At 37.6% G+C, this 25,062-nt stretch overlaps 1 protein-coding gene across 2 annotated transcripts in view; it reads left to right on the top strand.

The window, feature by feature from the left end:
* CACNA1S (calcium voltage-gated channel subunit alpha1 S) overlaps nucleotides 1-25,062 on the top strand; it is a 572,869-nt gene that overhangs the window by 137,939 nt on the left and 409,868 nt on the right. For both annotated transcript variants that reach the window (XM_053706913.1, XM_053706914.1), the window contains exons 5-6: nucleotides 19,453-19,586; nucleotides 24,332-24,484. In XM_053706913.1, the coding sequence (XP_053562888.1) occupies nucleotides 19,453-19,586; nucleotides 24,332-24,484 (287 nt within the window). The remainder of the gene's footprint in view (nucleotides 1-19,452; nucleotides 19,587-24,331; nucleotides 24,485-25,062) is intronic.

Genomic DNA, 25,062 nt, shown 5'->3' with positions numbered 1-25,062 from the left:
CCCAGACACTGTTCAGAGAGGTGTACTGTTTTCCCTCCTTGTAAATCTCACATTTGATGATGGACCACAGGTTCTCAATGGGGTTCAGATCAGGTGAACAAGGAGGCCATGTCATTAGATTTTCTTCTTTTATACCCGTTCTTGCCAGCCACGCTGTGGAGTACTTGGATGCGTGTGATGGAGCATTGTCCTGCATGAAAATCATGTTTTTCTTGAAGGATGCAGACTTCTTCCTGTACCACTGCTTGAAGAAGGTGTCTTCCAGAAACTGGCAGTAGGACTGGGAGTTGAGCTTGACTCCATCCTCAACCCGAAAAGGCCCCACAAGCTCATCTTTGATGATACCAGCCCAAACCAGTACTCCACCTCCACCTTGCTGGCGTCTGAGTCGGACTGGAGCTCTCTGCCCTTTACCAATCCAGCCATGGGCCCATCCATCTGGCCCATCAAGACTCACTCTCATTTCATCAGTCCATAAAACCTTAGAAAAATCAGTCTTGAGATATTTCTTGGCCCAGTCTTGACGTTTCAGCTTGTGTGTCTTGTTCAGTGGTGGTCGTCTTTCAGCCTTTCTTACCTTGGCCATGTCTCTGAGTATTGCACACCTTGTGCTTTTGGGCACTCCAGTGATGTTGCAGCTCTGAAATATGGCCAAACTGGTGGCAAGTGGCATCTTGGTAGCTGCACGCTTGACTTTTCTCAGTTCATGGGCAGTTATTTTGCGCCTTGGTTTATCCACACGCTTCTTGCGACCCTGTTGACTATTTTGAATGAAACGCTTGATTGTTCGATGATCACGCTTCAGAAGCTTTGCAATTTTAAGAGTGCTGCATCCCTCTGCAAGATATCTCACTATTTTTGACTTTTCTGAGCCTGTCAAGTCCTTCTTTTGACCCATTTTGCCAAAGGAAAGGAAGTTGCCTAATAATTATGCACACCTGATATAGGGTGTTGATGTCATTAGACCACACCCCTTCTCATTACAGAGATGCACATCACCTAATATGCTTAATTGGTAGTAGGCTTTCGAGCCTATACAGCTTGGAGTAAGACAACATGCATAAAGAGGATGATGTGGTCAAAATACTCATTTGCCTAATAATTCTGCACTCCCTGTATAGTTTTTGTGTGTTCGACTAGATTTTCCTTTCATATTGTTCTAATAAACATGTTGCCTCTTTTAATGGGTTGAAATTGCTTAGAAAAGGGGGGGGGGGGTCAAACAAGTTTGTATATATTTTAGCACAGCACTTCTAATGTATTGAAGAGGGACTTAGATGATGATGTATTACTTTTCCTTGATCACAATAAAAGGAACAAAAATATAAATGTTATCAAGATGCTCTCAAATAAATAAAACATGGGCACATGACACGTTCAAGAGTAACATCTGAAAGGGACTTTTTGTTACATTTTAGCATGCACGTGATAAGAGTTTGATAAAGAGCCTTTCTTACTTAGATTTTAGCCACCCTGGAGGTAGAATACTGCTCAGATAGTTAAATATTATTTGAGAACACACACAATATAAAACATGGTTAAAAATTCTTCTTTAAAGCTACATATGTAAAAGGCAGTTTATTTAGCGCTGCAGAATCTGTTGGCGCTCTACAAATAATCAATAATAATAATAATCAGTTGTTACCAGACTTTAATGAGATGGGCTTCTATTTGTTTCGGTTGGTCAGTGTGATTAACTACCATGTATAGTGTATTGCAAATTGCTGTAAAAACATAATGCCAAATCTGGACTTGCTCACACAAAACATATATTTTCTACTTTAACTGGTGTTCAAAAAGTATTTACACAAAGCACAATAAATATTTAATTTTAACCTGAGGCCATAACTACTAGCTTCAGGGAATGGTTAAAACACGCAATAATCTTGTGATCTACTAGTCAGCACTAAAAAGAATAGCAGACCATTATATTTTTGTTATAAAACAAAAAGTGAATTGTAAAAATAATTGTGAATTCAAAGTAAATAAATGAATGGAAAAATGGGAGATTTGAAGGGCCTCATACTTGCATTTAAACTTCCCAATGGAGGTTATACAGTATATCTCTAATTTAGTGAATTGAAGACATATACCAGAAGAGTAAATTAGTTTCCCCTAAAAGAATGTTTACTTATCAAATGTAGGCCAGTGGCCAAACAGTGCTTAAATCCTAAAAGTATTATTATACATGTGCTTTCAGTGCTTATGTAAATTATTGTATATTGTATTGCTTTAAAGGGACAGTCTAAAATATTATTTTTAATGTTTTAAAATATACATAATCCCTTACATAATTCTCCAGTTTTGCATAACCAACACAGTTATATTAATATACTTTTTGCCTCTGTGATTACCTTGTATCTAAGCATCTTCTGACAGCCCCTGATCACATGACATATGGCCCACACGAACTATCAGTCTCTTGTTATTGTGAAAAGAAATTAAAAAAGCATATGACAAGAGGCGGACTTCAAGGGTTTAGAAATTAGCATATGAGTCTACCTAGGTTTAGTTTCAACTAAGAATACCAAGATAACAAAGCAAATTTGATGATAAATTTAAATTGGAAAGTTGTTTAAAATTACAAGTCCTGTCTGAATAATAAAAGTTTAATTTTGACGAGACTGTCCCTTTAACATATGCAATATGTAAAAGGATTTGGAGATACCTATAAAGTACACTGATCATTGATATGGTTTGTCTCACAGAGGGGTGTGCTTCTGCCTGGAATAGCTACCCCCCCCCCCCCCAACGAAGTCTTCTGGGTCTCACCGTTCTTCAAATCTTCATGAATTTTTATTTAATATCATCATGCCGGATTCTTGAGATGTGAGAGCATTCACTAGGAAGATTTCCTATGTGTATATACGGACTGTGGCATTGCTCTCAAAGGTGTCTTTTATTTCTGGCTACCTATTTTCATTACAGCATTGGAAGATTTGCTCATTATCTCTGCAACTATAGTTTGTGCATTCTCCTGCTCATGTGGATCGTCCCGCCTTGGTGCAGACTTTTCTTCACACCATTAATGCATCTTTAAAAAACAGGATAAAACATATTTTTATCTTCTTGCCAGTGTATGCATTTCAAGTTCTATATTTTGCTGTCAGAGTGTGAGGCACAGAGGCTTGGATATACTGAAGAAAATGGAACTAGTGCAGCAGGTGATTTTACTATTGCAGCAAAGCATGCACATGCTCTGAGTGCCTGTGACCCAATGAAAAGGGAATACCACAAATGCTACAACACTAGTGAAAGATCACCTGGAAACATCAACTAATGCAGGCACACAGAAAAAATGGCTGTTTTATGTAATTACCACCTGCAGTTTCCTCTCTCTGTATCATGCCCACTATCGGTATCAACCGGTTTTATCCTTGCCGATAGAAAATACATTCCCTGTACTGCTCAATATTCTGCACTTCAGAGTTCTGACTAAAGTGCAAGTATTTTTTAATGAAATAATACAGTGTTGGAATTCAGACTAAAAATAAATGACATTGTGGTTAGAGTAGTGGAACATGGCCCCTAGGTAGGGTGACCACATATCTAAACTGCCATTCAGGGACGCCCCCCCCCCCAAAAAAAAAAAACAACAACAAAATTCTATTAAACAAGCAACTGTAATACATGAAATGTATCCCCATTCCCCATGTGTACTGAACATACTGAATGGCGACCATCTTCCTGCTCCTTTCCCATTGCCCGCCCTTATCTCTTCGCCTATCTGACTGACACACTCTGACTCCTCATCCTCGGCTCCAGTTCAACTAGGGCAGGCGCTCCACCACCCACGTACACAGCGCAGTAAACACACATTAGTACTGTAGGCACTACTGGCACTGTAGGCAGGTACCAGAGGGGGCGGGGATATATACGAAAAATAACATACATATCCCCGCTTCCCTCCCTCATAACTGAAGTTTGGCCCTGAGCCCGCCTCTGCCCCCTGGGACGATGTCTTCTAGACTCTGAGACTCACGATCTGTGCTGCGGGAAGCCAGCAACAAGCCGCTCTAGAGTCCTAAGACATCAATCTGTCTGACGTCAGTGCTGGCTTTCACTGCTGTCAGTGCTGGCTTTCAGTTTTTAATTTCATTCCAGGACACTGAATGAAGGTACCCGGGACAGACCTTTAAAATGCGGGACTGTCCCGGGCAATACGGGACACGTGGTCACCCTACCCCTAGGATACCTGGCCCCGTTTAGCTGAGACTCCTGAGACCCCTGTACTGTAGTTAAACCCCTGCTCCTGGAAATGTGGAACCATAAAGTGTGTGTTTGACAAAGCAATGACTTTCATACTGGTGCTTACCTTAACCAGTATTAAAAAGTGACATAAAAAGTCACTTATTTGCATGTCTGATAGTGGCTTTTTCAGCAAACTAAATATATATATTTTTTAAATGATTGCTCTATTAATGAAACACACTAATAATTTATGCAGGTAACTCACAGATAAAGTAATGAAATTGAAGTTCCAATGCAATGAGTGCAAAATACATACACTAACTTTATTACAGGGGTATAAAAGTGCTCATTAATTAAAGGGTTAATAAATTATATACTGAATACTTTACTATGGCACTACTGTCAATGTCAATCTAAAACTACTTAATTTTAAGTACATCTGCACACAGCAAACCAGGCTCACGGTTTAAAGTGAATGTAAAAATGAGCATATTAGCTCAAGTCATAAAATAGAATTTAAAAAATGAATGAGACTTTAATTCATCAAATGTGTAGTTTATACTTATTTTCTGAGATTTTTAACTTGTAATGTTATAAGGATAAGAGCCATTCCTCCACCTGCCATATTCATCAATTGATTGACAGATGACTCATCTTCAGCCCCTTTGCACAAACGTCAAGCTCGGAGGGGGGACGACAACGATTAGTGGATTGCAGATGAGTCATCTGTCAATCAATTGATTAATATGGCGAGCGGAAGAACGGCTCTTATCCTTATAGCTTTTCAAGTTAAAAATCTCAGAAGATAAGTATAAACTACACATTTGATGAATGAAAGTCTCATTCATTTTTTTCATAGGACTTAAGCTAATATGCTCAAATTTACATTCACTTTAATGTAAGATGAAAAACAATGGAATCCAGCCTCTTTTCAAAAATAATGTTAAAACTCTTTATTGCTTCCACATCATGGGAAAAAGGACAATGTTTCAAGCCCTATAGTGGGCTCTTAGTCATGCTGGGATTGGCAGTCCCTGATGAATCCGTGTCCTAGACGGATGTGTGCTGTCTCTCTGTTGATAGCACTTGAATAAGTTTAAGGAAAGATGGCCACAACAGTGCTGCTGTTCAGAAAGACCTGTCACTAAATTTGTACAGGAAGATATGCTCTGACACAGACTAATCAAGGAGAAGGAGGACTCACTATCATAAACAAACAGCTACTGTTTCTCTGTGTGGGTGCTGGCTCAGCTTCTATAGATTAGAACACTGTTGAAATTGGAGTCTCACCACAGTCTTTGTCCTGGGGTCTAACAAGGTCTAGTTACTCCCCTAACTGTATTTTATAGCCAAGTGCAAATGTGATTTATACTCTGTCATTTCACTTTGCTGGACGTGTCAAAGTATAACTGTTGTGCAATGTTTTGACAATTACCCATATGTCCTTTAATAAGTAAACACTCTATAGTAAGTTGTTTTTTTTTGTTTAGAGACTGCACTTTCAAAAAATATTATTAGCACTATAGGATGCACAATTTGGTTTAGGTATAAAATATATGTAAAAATCAGATGATGTTCTTAAAATTATAGACTTGATATTAGTCACCATAGATTGTGTCCATTTAATAATGTTATATTAGACTTACTATATAAAATTGATAGCTACTGGGTTGACATTGCCCTATCTCAATAAGGATGTTTATTTTTGACTGAAAGCTTCAATAATTGTTTATTTACTTTAAAGATAAGCTTTTAATGTACCTCCAAACTCCACCACCCAAATCCAGTCCAGTGTGGGTAAACAATAAGGGCTAGATATCAGAATATTGCAGGCGCGTTAAGTTGCACCAGACACAACACAAATACATTAAAATAAATTATCACAATCATACACTCAAACATTATCTGATAAAAATTATTCATATAAATATTAACTCCTTCACTACCGGGGCTGTCAGAGAAGAACTGCCCAAAATACCGGAGAATAATTAGCGTTTTTGCTATCACTACATTTAAACAGAAATAGATCCTTGTTATTTTTTTTTTTATTTACCTGTTAAATCTATATATATTTTTTTTAAGTAACCCAAGGTATTGATCTAGGCCCATTTTGGTATATTTCATGCCACCATTTCACCGCCAAATGCGATCATATGAAGAAAAAAAATTCTTTTGCACAAACTTTGGGTTTCTCTCTGAAATTATTCACATACCGCTTGTGCAATCATATCACAAATGATTGTAAAATCTTCTCTGGGATCCCCTTTGTTCAGAAATAGCAGACATACATGGCTTTGCCCCTTCTTTTTTGGTAATTAGAGAGCCGCTAATTGCAGCTGCGCCCCAAACTTCAATTATTCCAGGCAGTGAAGGGGTTAATCAAGAACCTTGTAAGATTAATTTTAGCTTTAGTGCAGAGATTACTCTCCCACCTAACACTTCCCACCCCTTGATCTCTACCTGATCCCTCCCAAACAGCTCTCTTCCCTCCCTCACCCCCCACTGGTCACCACCATCTTAGGTATTGGCGGACAGTCTGCCAATATGAAGATTTAAAGGGACAGGAAACCATAACATTTTCTTTCATAATTTGGATATAACATGCAATTTTTTCTTTATATATTTATTTATAACTGGTGGAATGATCCAATTACATATTAATCCCTGCCATGTAAGGCCAACAAAAGAATGAAGGAACAAATGGAAAAAAAAAAAAAAATACATAGGAAAAAATTTGTACAGAACCCAGAAAATATGTTCAGATTCGTAAGCCATTTGAAAGACAAAATCAAAATAAAAAGAGCTGACAGGATTATAAATTAAATCTGTTTATGTAAACATTAATCCACCATTTTTGATAATTTCAATTCCTATGAAAAAAGAAAATACTGCTTGAGTTAATAGTTAAGACCTGGGCGCCCCCCCCCCAGAGAGAGAAAGAAAAAAAAAAAAAAAAAAAGGGGTGGGGAGAAAAAATGTCCCTTCTCCTCTTCCCTGGGTATCCCTACCTTTTCCATTCTAAATGGGAAGTTACCAGGCATCTAATATTACAAGGTCTGTATTCCTGAAAGGGTAGATTAATTTATCTATCTCTGGGGTGGAAAGGATTTGATAAATGCTGCCCATTTCTGGAAGAACTTTCTTACGTCTTCCTCCTCATTAAGATTTATGTCTGTCTGTTCTAAAATGCATTGTTTCTTTAAACAATTCTTGATCTCTGGAATACTGGGAGTCGATTTTCCTTTCCATTTTTTAAAAAGTAAATACCGGGTAGCAAGGATAGAAAGGTTGATTATTTTACTATTAATTTGTGCTGCTTCTGAGTCGGGCTGAAGAAACACTATGTATTTTAATGATAGGACCAGAGGGGAAACGCCCAAGGATTTATTAATCCAATACTCTAATTTTTGCCAGGTGTGTCTTATCTTTGGACAATCCCAAATCATATGCGCCAGATTTGCTGAGGGGAACGAACACTTGGGGCATTTGTTAAAGTGAGGATTTCGATATATCTAATACCTTTGTCTGGGGTATAATATGTTATGAGCAATAGTTTGATGTGTGCTTCTCTCCATGAAGAAGAAAGTGTGGCTCGCGTGACCTTGGAGATAGACTGTTGGATAAGAGCCGGGTCAGGGTTACCATGGGGAATCACTGCCCGCCATTTGGAAGATATCTTTTCCAGATTGAGGGGGCCATTAAGTGAGATAAGGCTTTGGTATACTGTGGAGATTGACATACAACCATTCTTCACTAGCACCAGCCATTTTTCTAGACTGCCTAAAGTCCAATTCCATCCATAATCCTGCGTTAGTTCTAATACAAAGTGTCTAACTTGGAGATAGGCAAAAAAATATTTTTGGAGAAGATTAAATTCTACTCTGAGTGATTCAAAAGTTTTAACACATTTCCTCTCTTTATCTAAGAGACAAAAGATATTATCTAGACCAGAATTATGCCATCTTCGAAAAAGTGGCGAGTGAAGCCCTGCTAGAAATTGGGGGTTACCCACTAATGGCATATATTTAGACACCCTATTTTCTACCACCATACATTTGCTAAGCCGCCACCAAGCATAAATCGGGTTAACAATAGAGCTAAATTTTCTCACCTCCTTTGGAAGAGAGCTATGATTGCAATGGATTAATGCTAAGGGAGAGAAGGGGTAGGTGACATTTTGATCTAGGTCATTATTTGTGACATAGTCACTAGAGTGTATCCAGTCAGTAATTATGCATGCAAGGAAAGCATAGTTATAAGTTCGGAGATCTGGGAGCGCCATGCCCCCATATCTCCTGGGGAGCAAGAGTTTAGATAAAGCTATTCTGGGTTTTTTGTGCTGCCAGATAAAACCTCTAAGTGCCATGTTGAGTGACCTAATGTATTTTCCTTTCAACATTAATGGAGTATTTTGAAGAACATAGAGAACTTTGGGGAGGAGAATCATTTTGTAAAGAGCAATACGATTAATAGATAATGGAAGATTTTTCCAATTTAGCAGGCTATCTCTGACTTTGTTTAAGACTGGAAGAATGTTTAATCTATACCATGAGTCAGGATTAGAGGAAATTGACATGCCCAAGTATTTAAAGGACTGAGACACTTCTTTAAAGGGTAAGTTCTTGAGTGAGTCTTTAGTTTGTTTGATCCATAGAAGCTCAGACTTTGAAGTGTTTATCTTGTATCCCGAGAAGGACCCGAATTGGTCAATGATTGCCAAAAGCTTAGGTATATTCACTTTGGTGTTCATTATATAGATCAAAATGTCGTCAGCGTACAAAGCAATTTTTAGCTCTTTTTTTACCAACCTTGATACCTTCCAGTTGCTGTCTAATTAGGATGGCTAGGGGTTCAAAGCTACGTCGAAAAGAAGAGGAGAGAGAGGGCACCCCTGTCTTGTTCCCCTCTTTAAACCGATTTCTGCAGAGGCTTTGCCGTATAATTTATCAATGAATTCAGGAAATTTACCTCTAAAACCAAATTGTAGGAGGGAGAATAGCAGGTGATCAAAATGAACTGAATCGAATTCCTTTTCGGCATCGATTGTGAGAATAGCTAAGTCAGAAGTGCCCTCCCTCTCCCCAGTGCCCCGTTCCTCTGAATTTTTAAAATAATCAATAGCGACAAAGACTTCTCTAATTTTTGCTGAAGAATTTCTCTTAGACAGAAATCCCGCTTGGTCCTTATGGATAATACCAGAAAGAAGCAATTGAAATCTTTGTGCTAGGATAGAAGTCAGTATTTTGTAGTCTATGTTCAGTAGTGATATCGGTCTGTAAGACTCTTTCTTATCTGGGTCCTTCCCCTGTTTTAGTATAAGGGAAGTATATGAAGCAGCAAAGTAAGGGGATACCGGTTTGCCCTGAATATAGATGTCGTTGAAAAGCCTCGTTAAGTGTGAGACAAGTCGTGGGGACAAAATTTTATAAAATTCATTCGGAAGGGCGTCGGGGGGAAGCTGCTGGATAACTCTACTGACTTCTAACTCAGATATGGGAGAATTCAAGGTTTCAGATAGCTCAGGGGTTAAAACTGGGTAGCTTATTTTTTCCCAGAATTCCTCCCTCTGACCAACATTTGATTTCCTCAAAGAATATAGCTCTTGATAGTATTCTGTAAAGACTCCTAAGATCTCCTCCGAAGATGAAACCGTTTTTTCTCCTCTTTGAATGGTATCAATCGTGGATGACCCTTTGGTCCCCTTTGATGAGGTTAGCCAGGAGTTTCCCTGATTTATTACCATATCTGTACATCTTGGCCTGAAATTTTAATTCTTTCTGTGTGGTCCTATGGATAAGGAAGGTATCTCTTTCCTTTTTGGCTTGTGAATACCTTGTCCAAGCTTCTGCTGACCTGTGTAATAAATAGCGATTATACGCATTGGAAACGGCCTTTACTACTTCCTTTTCTCGCAATTTATAGCTCTTAGTCCTAGATATGCTGTAGGCAATGATTTCTCCCCTAAGAACCGCCTTGGCGGTTTCCCAAAAGAGCGCTGATTGATTTAGATGTTCATGGTTAAGATGAGAATATTCCTCAAATTTGAGATTAAGACAATTTTTAAATTTATAATCTGAGGCCAAGAATTTAGGAAAGTGAAATCGACGCCTCTCCAAGGAGAAGTCCCCCAGCTGAAGATCTAAGAATATGGCGGCATGATCGGATATGCAAATAGGCAATATGCCTGAGGTTACTCCTTGCTTCACGAGTCTTTCATCTAGGAGGAAAAGGTCGATCCTAGAAAGAGTCTTATGTGCCATGGAGAGACAAGTAAATTCACTACTATCCCTGTTTTGTACTCTCCATATATCTCTTATCCTAAGGTTTCGAAGAATCCTTTTAAACGTTTTAGTTTCAAGATTATCTTTTTTTGTTTTGGGCGCAGAAGGGTTCTGTCGACACCTATCCAATGGGTATTGCGGAGCCATGTTAAAATCCCCACCTAATATTATATAGCCTTCAGCATATGAGAGAATTTTAGCTTGAATTGATTCCCAGAATTCGTAGTTAAATCTATTCAGGGTGTATATATTGCAAAGCGTTTTTCTCGCCATTAAATGGACTTTCTAAAGACACCATTATTTTCATCATATCTTATAATTTACTATAAAAAAATATAAAATATTATAAAAAATTGAAAAAAACACTTTTTCTAACTTTGACCCCAAAAATTTGTTACACATCTACAACCACCAAAAAACAACCATGCTAAATAGTTTCTAAATTTTGTCCTGAGTTTAGAAATACCCAATGTGACAAATGCGATCAAATAATTGCATCACTGGCAGCTGTCTGCCAGTAACCACTTTGCAATAAAATTATGCTGTTTTTTAATGCTATTCCCACTTTTTCTGTAGTGTAGCTGCCCCCTTAATTCCCTTTACCCTCCTCCTCTCACCCTCTCCTCCCACCACCCTCTTGCACCACTTCATATGGCAGATCGCGCGCGCGCGCACATGCCTCCCGCGCACACACTGGAGTGATTATCCACTGCTGGCCGGAAGTTCGCCAGTGATGGGCCACACACCCGGCTCTCTGCAATGGCTCCCACCCACCAACGATCAGCATCACTGATGGCCGATGCAGAGAGGGCCACAGAGTGGCTCTCTCTGCATCGGTGTGTAAAAAAGGTATTGCAATGATGCCTCAATATCAAGGCATCACACCAATACCTTGAAAACGACTGGAAGCGATCAGGATCGCTTCCACCATTTGAACCCCTGACGACGTACAGGGTACATCGTTGGTTGTTAACGACCAGTTTTTCTATGACGTACCCTGTATGACGTTGGTCGTGAAGGGGTTAAACAATTTTCTGTAGTGTAGTGGTCCCTCCTGCCCTCCTGTGATCATTAGTTAGGGATCCCCCACATTTTTTTCTGTAGTGTAGCTCCCCATCCCTCCCTCTCCCTTTATTTTTTTTCCGCCGTGCAGGGCCCTCCTATTCCCCCCCCCTTCCTCCTCCGCTGCTGGACCGCTCATCGCCTCCTGGATTCCCTCCCGCTGGCACCAGCAGTGTTACAGACGGTGACACACACAGTGTCGCCGCCTGTAACGATCTGGCATCTGCCTTCATATGAAACCGAAGCACCAACTGCGCTCTGTTTCCATATGCAGGCAGATCCCATGAGCTCAGGAAATCCAGCCATGTATTTGACTGAAAAGCACTATTATTATTATACTAAGTGTATATATATTAGTCTAAATAATTTAAATCCATAATAATATTTAATAATGTGTTTTACTGCTTACTATAAATATTTCACTTTTGAATATTCGTCACATATAGGAATTTTTTGTTATTTTAAATATATATATATATAATACCTTTTATATATATATATATATATATATATATATATATATATATATATATATATATATATATATTGTGACAGGAACACTTTTAACCACGGTCTTCTAGGGCACAAATGCAGCACAGGACAATCCACTGTAGTTTAAAAGGCTTTATTTTTCACAGCAATAACAAACAGGCAGTTCATTTCCAAAAGAGGGAAATCCTTCCTCTGCAGCAAAGTTAAGTGCTTTTAAATGTGTCCCAGCACTTCACAGCATTCCACAAGTGCTTTGTAAAAATAATGTCCTTTTACAGTTCACAGGAACAAAAGTCTTTTACACAGTGTAACAAACACACACACCAGCTTCTGTAGCTGTATATCTCTCTCTCAAGGCCTAAGTGAGACTGCTATTTAAACCCTCATAACTTCTAATTAGCCACACCTGTGATTAGCTGCTGGACAGCGTCACAGCTGTCTGGGATAATCAAATACACACTCTTTCTCCCTGGGGTTTTAACTGAAAGGAGAAATAGCATGTACAATGCTTGGTCTTAAATATCTGCCATTTATAACCAGGCCTTGCTTTCTGTCACATATCCTCCCCCCCAGCTCACACCCAGTGGGTTGAGCGACCATGGACATCAATGAATGTACCCAAGACAAACCATCAGCATTGCCCTGCAAAAGACCGGCCCTGTGCTCAACAGTAAAATTGAAGGGTTGCAAGCTAAGAAACCACCTAGTAACCCTTGAATTTGTTTCCTTATTCTGACTCATCCATGTGAGAGGAGCATGATCTGTTATTAATTTAAATTTCCTTCCCAACAGATAGTACCTAAGGGTCTCTAAAGCCCACTTAATGGCAAGGCATTCTTTCTCTACTATAGAATAGTTCTTTTCCTGTGAAATAAGTTTTCTGCTTAGGAAAAGGACAGGATGCTCTTCTCCCTGACACTCCTGCGAGAGAACTGCTCCTAAACCAACATCAGAGGCATCTGTCTGTACAATAAAATCTTTAGCGAAATTGGGGGTTACCAAAACTGGATGGGCACAAAGGGCATCTTTCAACTGCTTAAAAGCTTGTTCTGCTTCTGGGGACCATTTTATCATAATTGGGGCCCTTGCTTTTGTGAGATCCGTCAAGGGTGCCGCAATTGTAGCGAAATTCGGGATAAACCTTCTATAATAACTAGTTATCCCAATAAATGCTCTTACTTGTTTTTTAGTTAGAGGCTGTGGCCAGTTCTGTATGGCCTCTATTTTTGTTGTCTGAGGTTTAACTAATCCTCTACCAATAGTATAACCCAAGTACTTAGCTTCCTGTAAACCAACAGTACATTTTGCAGGATTGGCAGTTAACCCAGCGGACCGTATTGCATCAAGTACTGCTTGAACTTTTGGAAGATGGGATTCCCAATCTGTACTATAAATTATAACATCATCCAAATATGCTGCCGCATAACGAACATGGGGTTTCAGAATTCTATCCATCATCCTCTGGAAAGTTGCCGGGGCCCCATGTAAACCAAATGGCAACACCGTATACTGAAATAAGCCCTCTGGGGTTGAAAAAGCTGTCTTTTCCTTTGCTTGACTAGTGAGAGGCACCTGCCAATACCCTTTCTTTAAATCAATTGTAGTGAGATAACGTGCTTTTCCTAGCCTTTCTATTAACTCATCTACTCTAGGCATTGGGTAGGTGTCAAATTTGGAAACACAATTAAGCTTAGGAAAGTCATTACAGAACCTTAATGAACCATCCGGCTTTGGAACAAGCACGATTGGACTGTTCCACTCACTGTGTGATTCCTCAATTACCCCAAGCTTTAACATTTTTTCTACCTCCAGTTTAATAGCCTTTCTACGAGCCTCAGGGACCCTATAGGGTTTAAGGCAGACCTTCTTCCCTGGTTCTGTTATTATGTCATGCTTAATAACATTAGTTTTTCCCGGTACCACAGAAAATACCTCTTTGTTTCTTCTAATAAAATCCTTGACCTCTCGCTTCTGATGTACAGATAGGGTTTCTGATATATTTACCTCTGGTTCAGTGACAGGGAGTTCTGTAGGTTTTAAGGCAACTAAAACTTCCCTATCTTTCCAAGGTTTTAACAGATTTATATGATATATTTGCTCAGGTTTCCTTCTCCCTGGCTGACTTACTTTATAATTAACATCACCCACTTTCTCAATTATCTCATATGGGCCCTGCCAAGTAGCCAAGAATTTATTTTCAACTGTAGGGACCAGAACTAACACCCTATCCCTAGGTTGAAACACCCTGGCTCTAGCATTACGGTTGTAGCTGTACTTTTGTGCTTCCTGTGCTTTTCCCATATGTTCCCTTACAATGGGTATGACAGCTTCCATACGATCCTGCATTTGGGAAATATGTTCAACAATACTTCGATAAGGTGTTGTCTCTTGCTCCCAAGTCTCTTTAACTATATCTAGTAATCCCCTGGGATGCCGCCCATATAACAGTTCAAATGGGGAAAAACCTGTAGAAGCCTGGGGAACCTCCCTGATAGAGAACATTAAATAGGGTAACAGAAGGTCCCAATTTCTCCCATCTGTGTCAATTACCTTTCTTAGCATACTTTTGAGAGTTTTGTTAAACCTTTCTACTAAACCATCAGTCTGAGGGTGATATACTGAGGTCCTTAGTTGTTTTATGCCAAACAACTTACACAATTCTTTTGTAACCCTGGACATAAATGGAGTTCCTTGGTCTGTTAAAATTTCCTTAGGTATCCCGACCCTGCTAAACATTAGCATGAGTTCTTTTGCTATGGACTTTGCAGAGCTGTTACGAAGGGGAACTGCCTCAGGATAGCGTGTAGCATAATCAAGGATTACCAGTATATACTGATGTCCTCTAGCAGATTTAACCAACGGACCCACCAAGTCCATAGCAATTCTTTCAAAAGGCACATCAATTATAGGCAAGGGCACTAAAGGGTTACGAAAATCTTTAGCAGGAGCTGTAAGTTGACACTTAGGGCATGAAGCACAATAATCCTTGATGGCTACAAATATCCCTGGCCAATAAAACCTTCTAAGAACTCTCTCTTTGGTTTTCTCAATTCCCAAATGCCCCCCTAGAATGTGGTTATGTGCAAGATTTAAAACAGTGTTCCTAAAAGTCTGGGGCACCAAAAGTTGTTTAACAATGTCTGTTCCTTTCTGAATGTCTCAGCTTGCACAGCAGCCTAGCACTCTCTGACTGGGCCAAGACCAACTGTTGCAGTGCTGCACTATTTTCAACAGCTTTTCTGTTAGTCTCCTGCTGTATAGCATTAGAATGGATCAAAGCTTTAATGACTTCCTCCATGTTGCTTGCAGATTATTATGCCCACAGACATACAACGTGGTTGCCCGGATTCTCCACCAAGTGTGACAGGAACACTTTTAACCACGGTCTTCTAGGGCACAAATGCAGCACAGGACAATCCACTGTAGTTTAAAAGGCTTTATTTTTCACAGCAATAACAAACAGGCAGTTCATTTCCAAAAGAGGGAAATCTTTCCTCTGCAGCAAAGTTAAGTGCTTTTAAATGTGTCCCAGCACTTCACAGCATTCCACAAGTGCTTTGTAAAAATAATGTCCTTTTACAGTTCACAGGAACAAAAGTCTTTTACACAGTGTAACAAACACACACACCAGCTTCTGTAGCTGTATATCTCTCTCTCAAGGCCTAAGTGAGACTGCTATTTAAACCCTCATAACTTCTAATTAGCCACACCTGTGATTAGCTGCTGGACAGCTTCACAGCTGTCTGGGATAATCAAATACACACTCTTTCTCCCTGGGGTTTTAACTGAAAGGAGAAATAGCATGTACAATGCTTGGTCTTAAATATCTTCCATTTATAACCAGGCCTTGCTTTCTGTCACAATATATATATATATATATATATATATATATATATATATATATATATATATATATATATATATATATATATATATAATACTTAAGCCTATATATCTGTAGGTATAGATATATATTTTACATATATATATATATATATATATATATATATATATATATATATGTATATATATTCTTTGTACTTTTTGAATATTTTAGTACATCTATAATAATTATTTACATTAATTAATATTTTTCTTAAGATAACTCATGTCGTGTTAATGCACATGAAGAATATGTGTACTCCTGTCTGACTTGTGTGCAAACCTGACAGGAGTACACTAATTCTTCATGTGCTCTAACTTGACATGCGTTATCCTAAGGTGCGTTATTAATATTTTAAAAATGAAATATTGAAAAATATTAATAATTATAGATGTACTAAAATATTCAAAAAAAATGAATACTATATATATATGCAAAAAAGTATCCAAAAATGTTCCAGCAGACAACAGTGCTATTAGTATAAAAAGCAAACTTTATTAGGACGAATTTAAAAGTAAATACAAAAATAGGCAGACTCCTTACAAAACAGTTGGGAGTAAAAGTAGGTCTGACCGGTTTCAGCCAAACAGGCTGTAGTCATAGACATGTTGCACCTATGCAGGTGCAATCTATTTAAAACCCTTAGCTCCTCCCTAGGGAGGTGATAAAAGAAACTAGCTCCCAACGTTTAACCCTATAAAGAGAAGTATATAGAAGTGTATACATGCATCTGATAAATATAAAGAATAGAATAAATAAAGTGAAAACATACACTGACAAATTATAAATGCCCCTATATACATACAGGCTAGGTCATATTGAATATATTCAGAGCATATAATAACAAAAGATAGAAAATGCATGTATTCTAAAAGATACCATATATTATGTATTGAGGAGAGGGAGTTCAAGCTTAAATTGTTTAGATGTACTTATATACAAATCTAGCTAATGGACACCCTTGCTGGAATTAAAAGGAAGAAAGGCTATATCATTTAATTGTGATGAGGATAGATAACTTGTAAAAGGCCATAAAAAGCATATTACAATGCATAGAAAAATTACAATGCATAGAAAAATACTGTAAATTAAGCTAATCTTAGTTCAATCAAGCATGTAAAGCTAATCATAGTTACGTCTGGCTAATACATGTCAATTGTGAAAGAAACACACTAGTACACATTTGAGGCACTTGGGGTTTAGAAATTAGATATTAATCATAGTTACGTCTGGCTAATACATGTTAGTTGTGTAAGAAACGCACTAATACACATTTGAGGCACTTAGGGTTTAGATATTAATGGCCTCAGATAAAGAATTGCTAAGTAGCTTGAGAAATAGCCTAAATAGTGTCAAAGGATCTGACCAGAAATATGTATCTTGTCTGGTTGGAGACTAAACAAAATAACAGGGTCTAAGTACAACCCTAATCTAAAGGTTAAATGTGAATGCTACTATGGAATTACGTGTACAGACCAATAAAATGACAGAAATCATTGAAACTAATTAAGTGGTGTATACAATTATGGATGTAGTCGTTTAGTGCTGCCAATAATTGATAATGTCAAATTCTGAGTTGAATCCCCTAGGTAGCAGACAACCGAGCTTATGGATCCAGTAGATCTCCTGTCGACACAAAATGCGAAATTTGTCACCTCCCCTAGGGGGTCTGACTATTTGCTCAATTGCCTGCCACCTAAAGGATCCAACTTGGCCATGATGTACCTCCAAAAAGTGTTTAGACAGAGCAGACACTGCTCTGTCATGGGAAATGTGGGCTAGGTGCTCTTTGATGCGTGTCCCCACCTCTCTGGTGGTTCTACCCACATACTGCCTGTGACACAGGGTGCACTCAATGAGATACACCACAAATTTACTTCCACATTTCACACAGCCCTTGGTCTCGAAAGATTCCGCCCCAGAAGCTGACGTGAAGTGGGTGGCAACTTTGATGTGATCACAAGAACCACAGGACCTCTTTCCGCATTGGAAAGTGCCCTTGAAGTGTAACCAAGAGCTCCTGCTTGGTTCTTCCCTAAGTAAACTAGGGGACAACAAATTCCCTAGGGTCAAGTTCCTCCTGTATACAAAATTACAGCCATCTTTAATAACATTACGTAGGGATTTATCCCCCAGCAAAATTGGGATGTTCTTCCTAATTATATTGCAGACTTGATGGTATTGATTAGAGTAGTCTTGCGTGTCCGAGATGTCTTTGCTTTTATACCAGCTGGACTAATAGTCCTGTGGAATAACCTCGACCGATCCATCTGGTCTACCTCATGTCGTGCTCTCCTGATTACTTTTACTGGGTAATTCCTTTCTCGTAGGCGCTTGTCCAGATCCTCACTTTCTCTATCGCAGTCCTCTCCCCGGGAACAATTGCGTTTGATGTGCATAAACTGGCCTTTAGCAATGCCTCTAAAGACATGTTTAGGGTGACTGCTATTCGCGTGCAATAAAGTGCTCCCGGAGATAGGCTTGCGGTAGAGTGAAGATATAATTTTATGGGTGTCAGGATCACCCGTCAGGGTTACATCCAAATAGTTCATAGTCCTTTGATGCCACTGGTAGGTGAATTTTAGACCCACTTCATTACAATTCAGTTGGTCCACCAATTCCTGTGCTTGTGTCTCACCTGAGGACCAGATGATCAAAAGGTCATCTATGAACCTCAGATATTTCTTGATGGACCTAGTGAATGTATTTCCTCCCCCACTATATATATATATATATATATAAATTTATATTTACATTTTTTTTGCAGTATCTATCATAATTATTATAATGCACCTTAAGATAACTAATTCTGCATGTGTACTTTCCCGACATGGCGTTAGACCTAAAGTATGAAACCCAAAGCACTTTACACATATAATTTAAATTCCTATTTAAAATGTAATTTGTATTTTATATATATTTCTATATATATGATAATGTTAATGTAAAAAATATATCTATACCTATATATCTATAGATAAATATGTACTGCAGATAGATAGAAATATTTATTTAAAATAGAAATAACACATTTCTTGTACGTGAAGAACATTGGAATATTAATAAATCTTTTCGGGTCAACACACGAGCGATGTGTTAAGCTTTTTATTCTACACTCTTCATTAAAGTATATGGGGAGGAAAATTTAGCGCAGTAGTGATATCTGAAGCCCTGAAGTTAGCGTGTGTCTTGTTTCGCCCATGCACAAAACTTTTACTTGTAATACTTACTCTTACCCCTGCGCGCAAAAAAGATTACTTCTAGCTGTGTTTACTCTCGAGCTGGAGCACTAAATATCACTCCACTTGTAATCTAGCCCTAAAAGTATTTTATTTAGTCTAACATCCCATTAGGACAGTTAATTAACTATTACTGGGTAGTTAAGTTTCCCTTTATTTTCTTTCTGTAGTTTAATGTATCTTCAGTGTCACTACATGAATATCCTTTATTGTTTATTATGCCACTAAATTAAAATTTCTTTACAAACATTTTATTATTGCATTATGTTTGTTCTTATGCTAAAAATTATGGTTCTTTTCACAGAGTCTTTACAGTGTTACTGGAACACATCAACAAAGCACATGGCCCAGATGGAGGCAAAGGAACAGGATTTAATGTTAAGGCCTTAAGAGCTTTCCGTGTTCTGAGACCACTTCGCTTGGTATCTGGAGTGCCGAGTAAGTGATAAGAGTTCACATAAAAGCAAAAACTAACAATAAATAAATAAGTAAATAAAAAAGTTGTAAAACAACACTTTCTGGTTTGCTGTAAACAAATGTGACTGTTTTTAAGCAGCATATTCATATATGCTGTGAGGGCCCATGCACTAGCATTCATGTCTACTCAGGGAGCTGATGGTGGCGTATACTGTGTTTATAAAGATAAAGGCCTTGATTACAATATATCGGGGATCTGTTTCATAAAATGCTTTTTGCTTTCCTACCAAATTGAGAGACGAGTTTCTCGCATGATCACAATGCTATATCATTATGTTTGTTAAAAACATTTCGCCACAAACACGTTTTTAATAAAATAAAAACTTCTGAAAAGGACTTTTCATGTGTTAAGTACCTCTTTTCAAAATAGAAACTGGGAGGTCTGAAACTGTCACACACAATAGCCCATTCACACCTATTAAGGTTACAGGAAAATAATCATTGACATGTGGCACATTAACCTATTTTTTTATCACATTCTCAACACTCAATATTTATATGAATTCCATAAATATCTTGGGATGATGGACATACTTCTATAGTCACTTCAGGACAACATCTACAAAGGTTGTGATTGAATATTACATTTTTAATATTTGATTGTAAGTCTCACTCGCCTACATTAGTGAACTTGTAATGTTGAACGACCATTCATTAATTTAGTAACGTAGTTGCAGGCACCTTAAAAGGCACTCTTGTAAACAAGTTTGAACCTAGCGTGCATGGAGGCACGTCCTCTATAAAAACCAGTCACAAAGACACAATCTTGCTTTAAAGGGACAGTCAACACCAAAATTGTTATTGTTTAAAAAGATGGACAGCGCCTTTGCTACCCATTCTCCAGCTTTACACAACCAACATTGTTATAGTAATATACTTTATAACATTTAAGCCTCTAAATTTCTGCCTGTTTCTAAGTCACTACAGGCAGCTTCTTATCACATACTTTTTATTTGCTTTTAGCAACAAGAGACTGCTAGTTCATGTGAGCCATATAGATAACATTGTGCTCACACCTTTGGAGTTATTTAAGAGTTAGCACAACACCGCATTAATTGGCTAAAATGCAAGTCAATAGATAATACATAGTCATGTGATCAGGGGTCTGTCAGAAGATGCGAGGTAACCACAGAGGTAAAAAGTATATTAATATAACCGGGTTGGTAATGCAAAACTGGTGAATGGGTAATAAAGGGATTATCTTTTTTTTTTTTTTTAAAAAAAAGACTGTCCCTTTAAATATAAAATATTAAAAAATATTAATTAATGTAAATAAGTCTCTTGGGAAGATACCAGTCAATAAGACAGGGGGCTCATGATATACAGTTTAAAGAATGTTATAATCCAGTACAAAAAGATATGTGTTTTACATAGAAATGTGTAGCCACTATTTTGTTTTTATTTCACACCAAAGTAGAATCAGGCCTAACAAATGATAGAAATAAATATTTAAACAATCAATACTTGTGAAAATGCGATAGAAAAAGACTGCAAATTTTGCCCATTTTGCCAACCAAAAAGATGCAGTTAATATTGGCGTGGATGAAAATAAGTTATAATAATTAACTATGAAAGTCGCAACTAAGCGATCTCCTTTAAAAACATGATTTACAATCAGATATTAAAAATGTAATATAAAATCATGCCATTTGTAGATGTTGGGGCCCTGAAGTGACTTTTCATGCAGAACCCCTTAGCTGTACATATCATCACATAGCCATCACATCTATATATACTGTATATATATATATATATATATATATATATATATATATATATATATATATATATATATATATATATATATAGTATTAGAAGAAAGAAAAACGAGGAACTGCAGACTCTATTCCAAAGTGGTTAGTTTAATGAGCAGACAAGTGAAAGACACAGTCACAGTGTGCAGGGCTGGATCTGACGCGTTTCCCGCATGCTCACATGCGCTTCATCAGAGATCTAACGGTGTTCACCTGCTGTCAGGTTAAATACTGGTATTAGCCAATAGTGTATAGGTAAAGCCTAATTGGTGTTGTGTGTTATATATATATATATATTAAAAAGTATTGGTACCCTTCCACTTTTCTTAGGAAAACTCACAATTTTCAATTTTCTCTGAAGTAAATAAGAATTGACAAAAGTATTTGGTATCAACTATTCTTTATTTCAAATGTAAAAGAACAGAACCTAAATAGACAGTGTACATCTAAACAAATATTGGCTATTTAAATAAAGCTTTAATTGTAAAGTTTGCAATATACATGTATTAGCTATTTTGCTGGGAAAGGTGGTAAAAATTAGTAAAATTCTTGCATTGCATACAAGTGTAGCACATAGTTATTAGAAAGCTAGGATTTTCCCCTCACTCCCTAAGTAGTCTGCTTACAGCCAGAAGTCACTAGCTGGGGCATCTGTTACTTTCTCATACTATAGCTAGCCTGTGTGTTCAGTGTACAATTGTGAAGGCCTGCAAACATCCACAAAGCAGCTTACAAATCACTCTTCTGTTTTTCCTTCTCTGTTCTGTAAAAATGTGGTGGGTTCTTAGTATCCCCCTCACCATTTAATTAGTCTCTGCAGACACTGGACCTGAACATCACACACTGACACACACAAATCTGTAAAACTATGTCAGGATCATATTTCACAGAGATGTGTGTTCTATGTTCAGGTCCAGTGTACACAGTGGCTAATTAAATGCTGTGATAACAGTGAGGGGTTAAAGGGATACTAAATCCATTTTTTTTCTTTCATGATTCAGATAGAGCATCCAATTTTAAGCAACTTTCTAATTTACTCCATATTATCAATTTTTCTTTGTTCTCTTGCTATCTTTATTTAAAAAGCAGGAATGTGATGCATAGGAGCCGGCCCATTTTTGGTTGAAAACCTGGGTTATGCTTGCTTATTGGTGGGTAAATGTAAGCCTTTAATAAGCAAGCACTATCCATGGTGCTGAACCTAAAATGGGCTGGCTGCTAGGGATGGGCGAATGTTTCGCAACATTCGAAAAACGGCACAAATTTTAACACGTTCATTCTAATTGAATTTCGAATGTTTACATAACATTCTAACATTCGATTTTCGAATGTTCGGTTTTGAATTTTACGATTACATTCGAAAATATTCTTTTCTAAAAATTCAAATTTAGATTGTAATAGTATTTCTAATACTTTTTCTTTAAATGTAATATTCGAATTATGCAATATTCGAATTAAAAAAATTTGAATTTAGATTGTAATAGTATTTCTATTGCTTTTTCTTTAAATGTAATATTCGAATTATGCAATATTCGAATTCGAAAAATTTGAATTTAGATTGTAATTGTATTTCTAATGCTTTCTTTAAATGTAATATTCGAATTATGCAATATTCTATGTGGAAACATTCAAAATGATATATTTGTATCTATTATGTATCAATTTACTAGATTCCCGCCCTACCACATGAACTATTGAACTTCTGAATAGTATTTGTTAAATAGAATGTTAAATTCGAAATTTCGAATGTGGACATTCGATATAATTATAAACATTCGAATTCGAAAGTAACATTCGAAAACTGTAAATAACATTCGATGTTTGAATTTTTAAGAATATTCGTTCTTATCGACATTCGGATTTAGAATTCGAATTCGAATTCAAATTTTTGCCATCAATAAGCAAATATAACCCAGATTCTGAACCAAAAATGGTCTGGCTCCTAATATTTACATTCCTGCTTTTTAAATAAAGATAGCAAGAGAACAAAGAAAAAATTATAATAGGAGTAAACACCTCCAGGGGAATTCCTCCTTAGACTTGAGAGTCTCCAATATCCAGCCACAGGCAGGGTACAGCTGATCTGTTTAAAACCATGCAACCTATTTCTCAGCTCAAAGGTGAGACATTTTATCAAGCATGCCTGATGAAATGGCTGGTCTTTGAGCTGAGAAACAAGTTGCATGTTTTTAAACAGATCAGCTGTACCCTGAAGTTCTATTAAAGCTTTTAGTACTTTTATCAAGTTGCAGTGTATTGTTTGGGGAAAGTGGCTGCTGAATTTCTCCTGCGGCTGGATATTGGAGACTTCATCATTCACATAGTCTACACCATTGTTTCTCAACCGTGGCCCTCAAGTAACCCCAACAGGCCAGGTTTTCATTATAGCTGAACCAGTGCACAGCTGAAATAATCAGCTTATAGATGAGAGCAGGTTAGTAACCCTGGTGTTACTGCTCAGCTGATTACTTAACTTGTGCACTGGTTTAGCTATAATGAAAACCTAGCCTTTTGGGGGAACTTTAGGACCGCGGTTGAGAAACACTGATCTACACCATGTTGGTTTTCCCGCACCTTAAGAGGAGCTGCCCTGGTGACTTTGATTATTCTTCTGGATCAGATACAAGGATTTTTCTTTTATTCAAGTATTGTGTGTAGTATTGTGCCCCCTGTTTACTTTGTATACAAAGTGGCTTTTAAGGTTTGCGCAAAAAGGATAAGCCTTATTCTTTGGTAACTATAGCTTTTACAGGTTTTTAAGATGATTTTTATAGGGACTGACTAAAATTAAGCCTAGAGTATTTAAAAATGGATTCAAAATATTATCCTTATTGTCTGGTTTGTAACATTTTAAATGTGAATATAAAGATTAAAAAATCAAGGAAGAAAAAACAGTAATAAAATGAACACTATGAGAGACATGTTTTTTTTTTTTATCTTTTTTCCCCCTAGGCCTCCAGGTAGTTCTGAACTCCATCATTAAGGCAATGCTTCCACTTCTCCACATCGCTCTTCTTGTCCTCTTTATGATTATTATATATGCCATTGTTGGACTGGAATTGTTTTCTGGCAAGATGCATAAAACATGTTATTTTATTGGAACAGGTGAGATTACACTACTTTAAGCAGACAAATAGAAATCTGAATGAAATGTTTATTTAAAAGGGGTCTATGTATCAAATGTCTGTCCGACATAATCCGATCAGCGGATCATATCCGACAGACATCGTTGAATGCGGACAGCATACGCTCTCCGCATTCAGCATTGGACCAGCAGTTCTGGTGAACTGTTGGTGCAATGCCGCCCCCTGCAGATTTGCGGCCAATCGGCCACTAGCGGGGGGGGTGTCACTTAACCCGATCGTATCTGATCGGGTTGATTGCTGTCCGCCGCCTCAGAGCAGGCGGACAGGTTATGGAGCAGCGGTCTTTAGACCGCTGCTTCAAACTGTAACTTGGTGTTTCCGGAGAGCCTGAAGGGCATCAAGCTCCATACAGAGCTTGATAAATAGGCCCAAAACCTTCTCTCAAATGTTGTTTGTTGCTGTTTTTTAATCTATAAGTATGTATTTCAAATGTTGTTTGTTGCTGTTTTTTAATCTATAAGTATGTATTTCAAATGTTGTTTGTTGCTGTTTTTTAATCTAGAAGTATGTATTTCAAATGTTGTACAGTGTTTTTTG

Source organism: Bombina bombina, chromosome 3, assembly GCF_027579735.1.
Source record: "Bombina bombina isolate aBomBom1 chromosome 3, aBomBom1.pri, whole genome shotgun sequence".
In the NCBI taxonomy this organism is placed as follows: domain Eukaryota; kingdom Metazoa; phylum Chordata; class Amphibia; order Anura; family Bombinatoridae; genus Bombina; species Bombina bombina.
The sequence above is the reverse complement of the archived record's forward strand: the minus strand, read 5'-3'. Positions and strand labels throughout refer to the sequence as shown.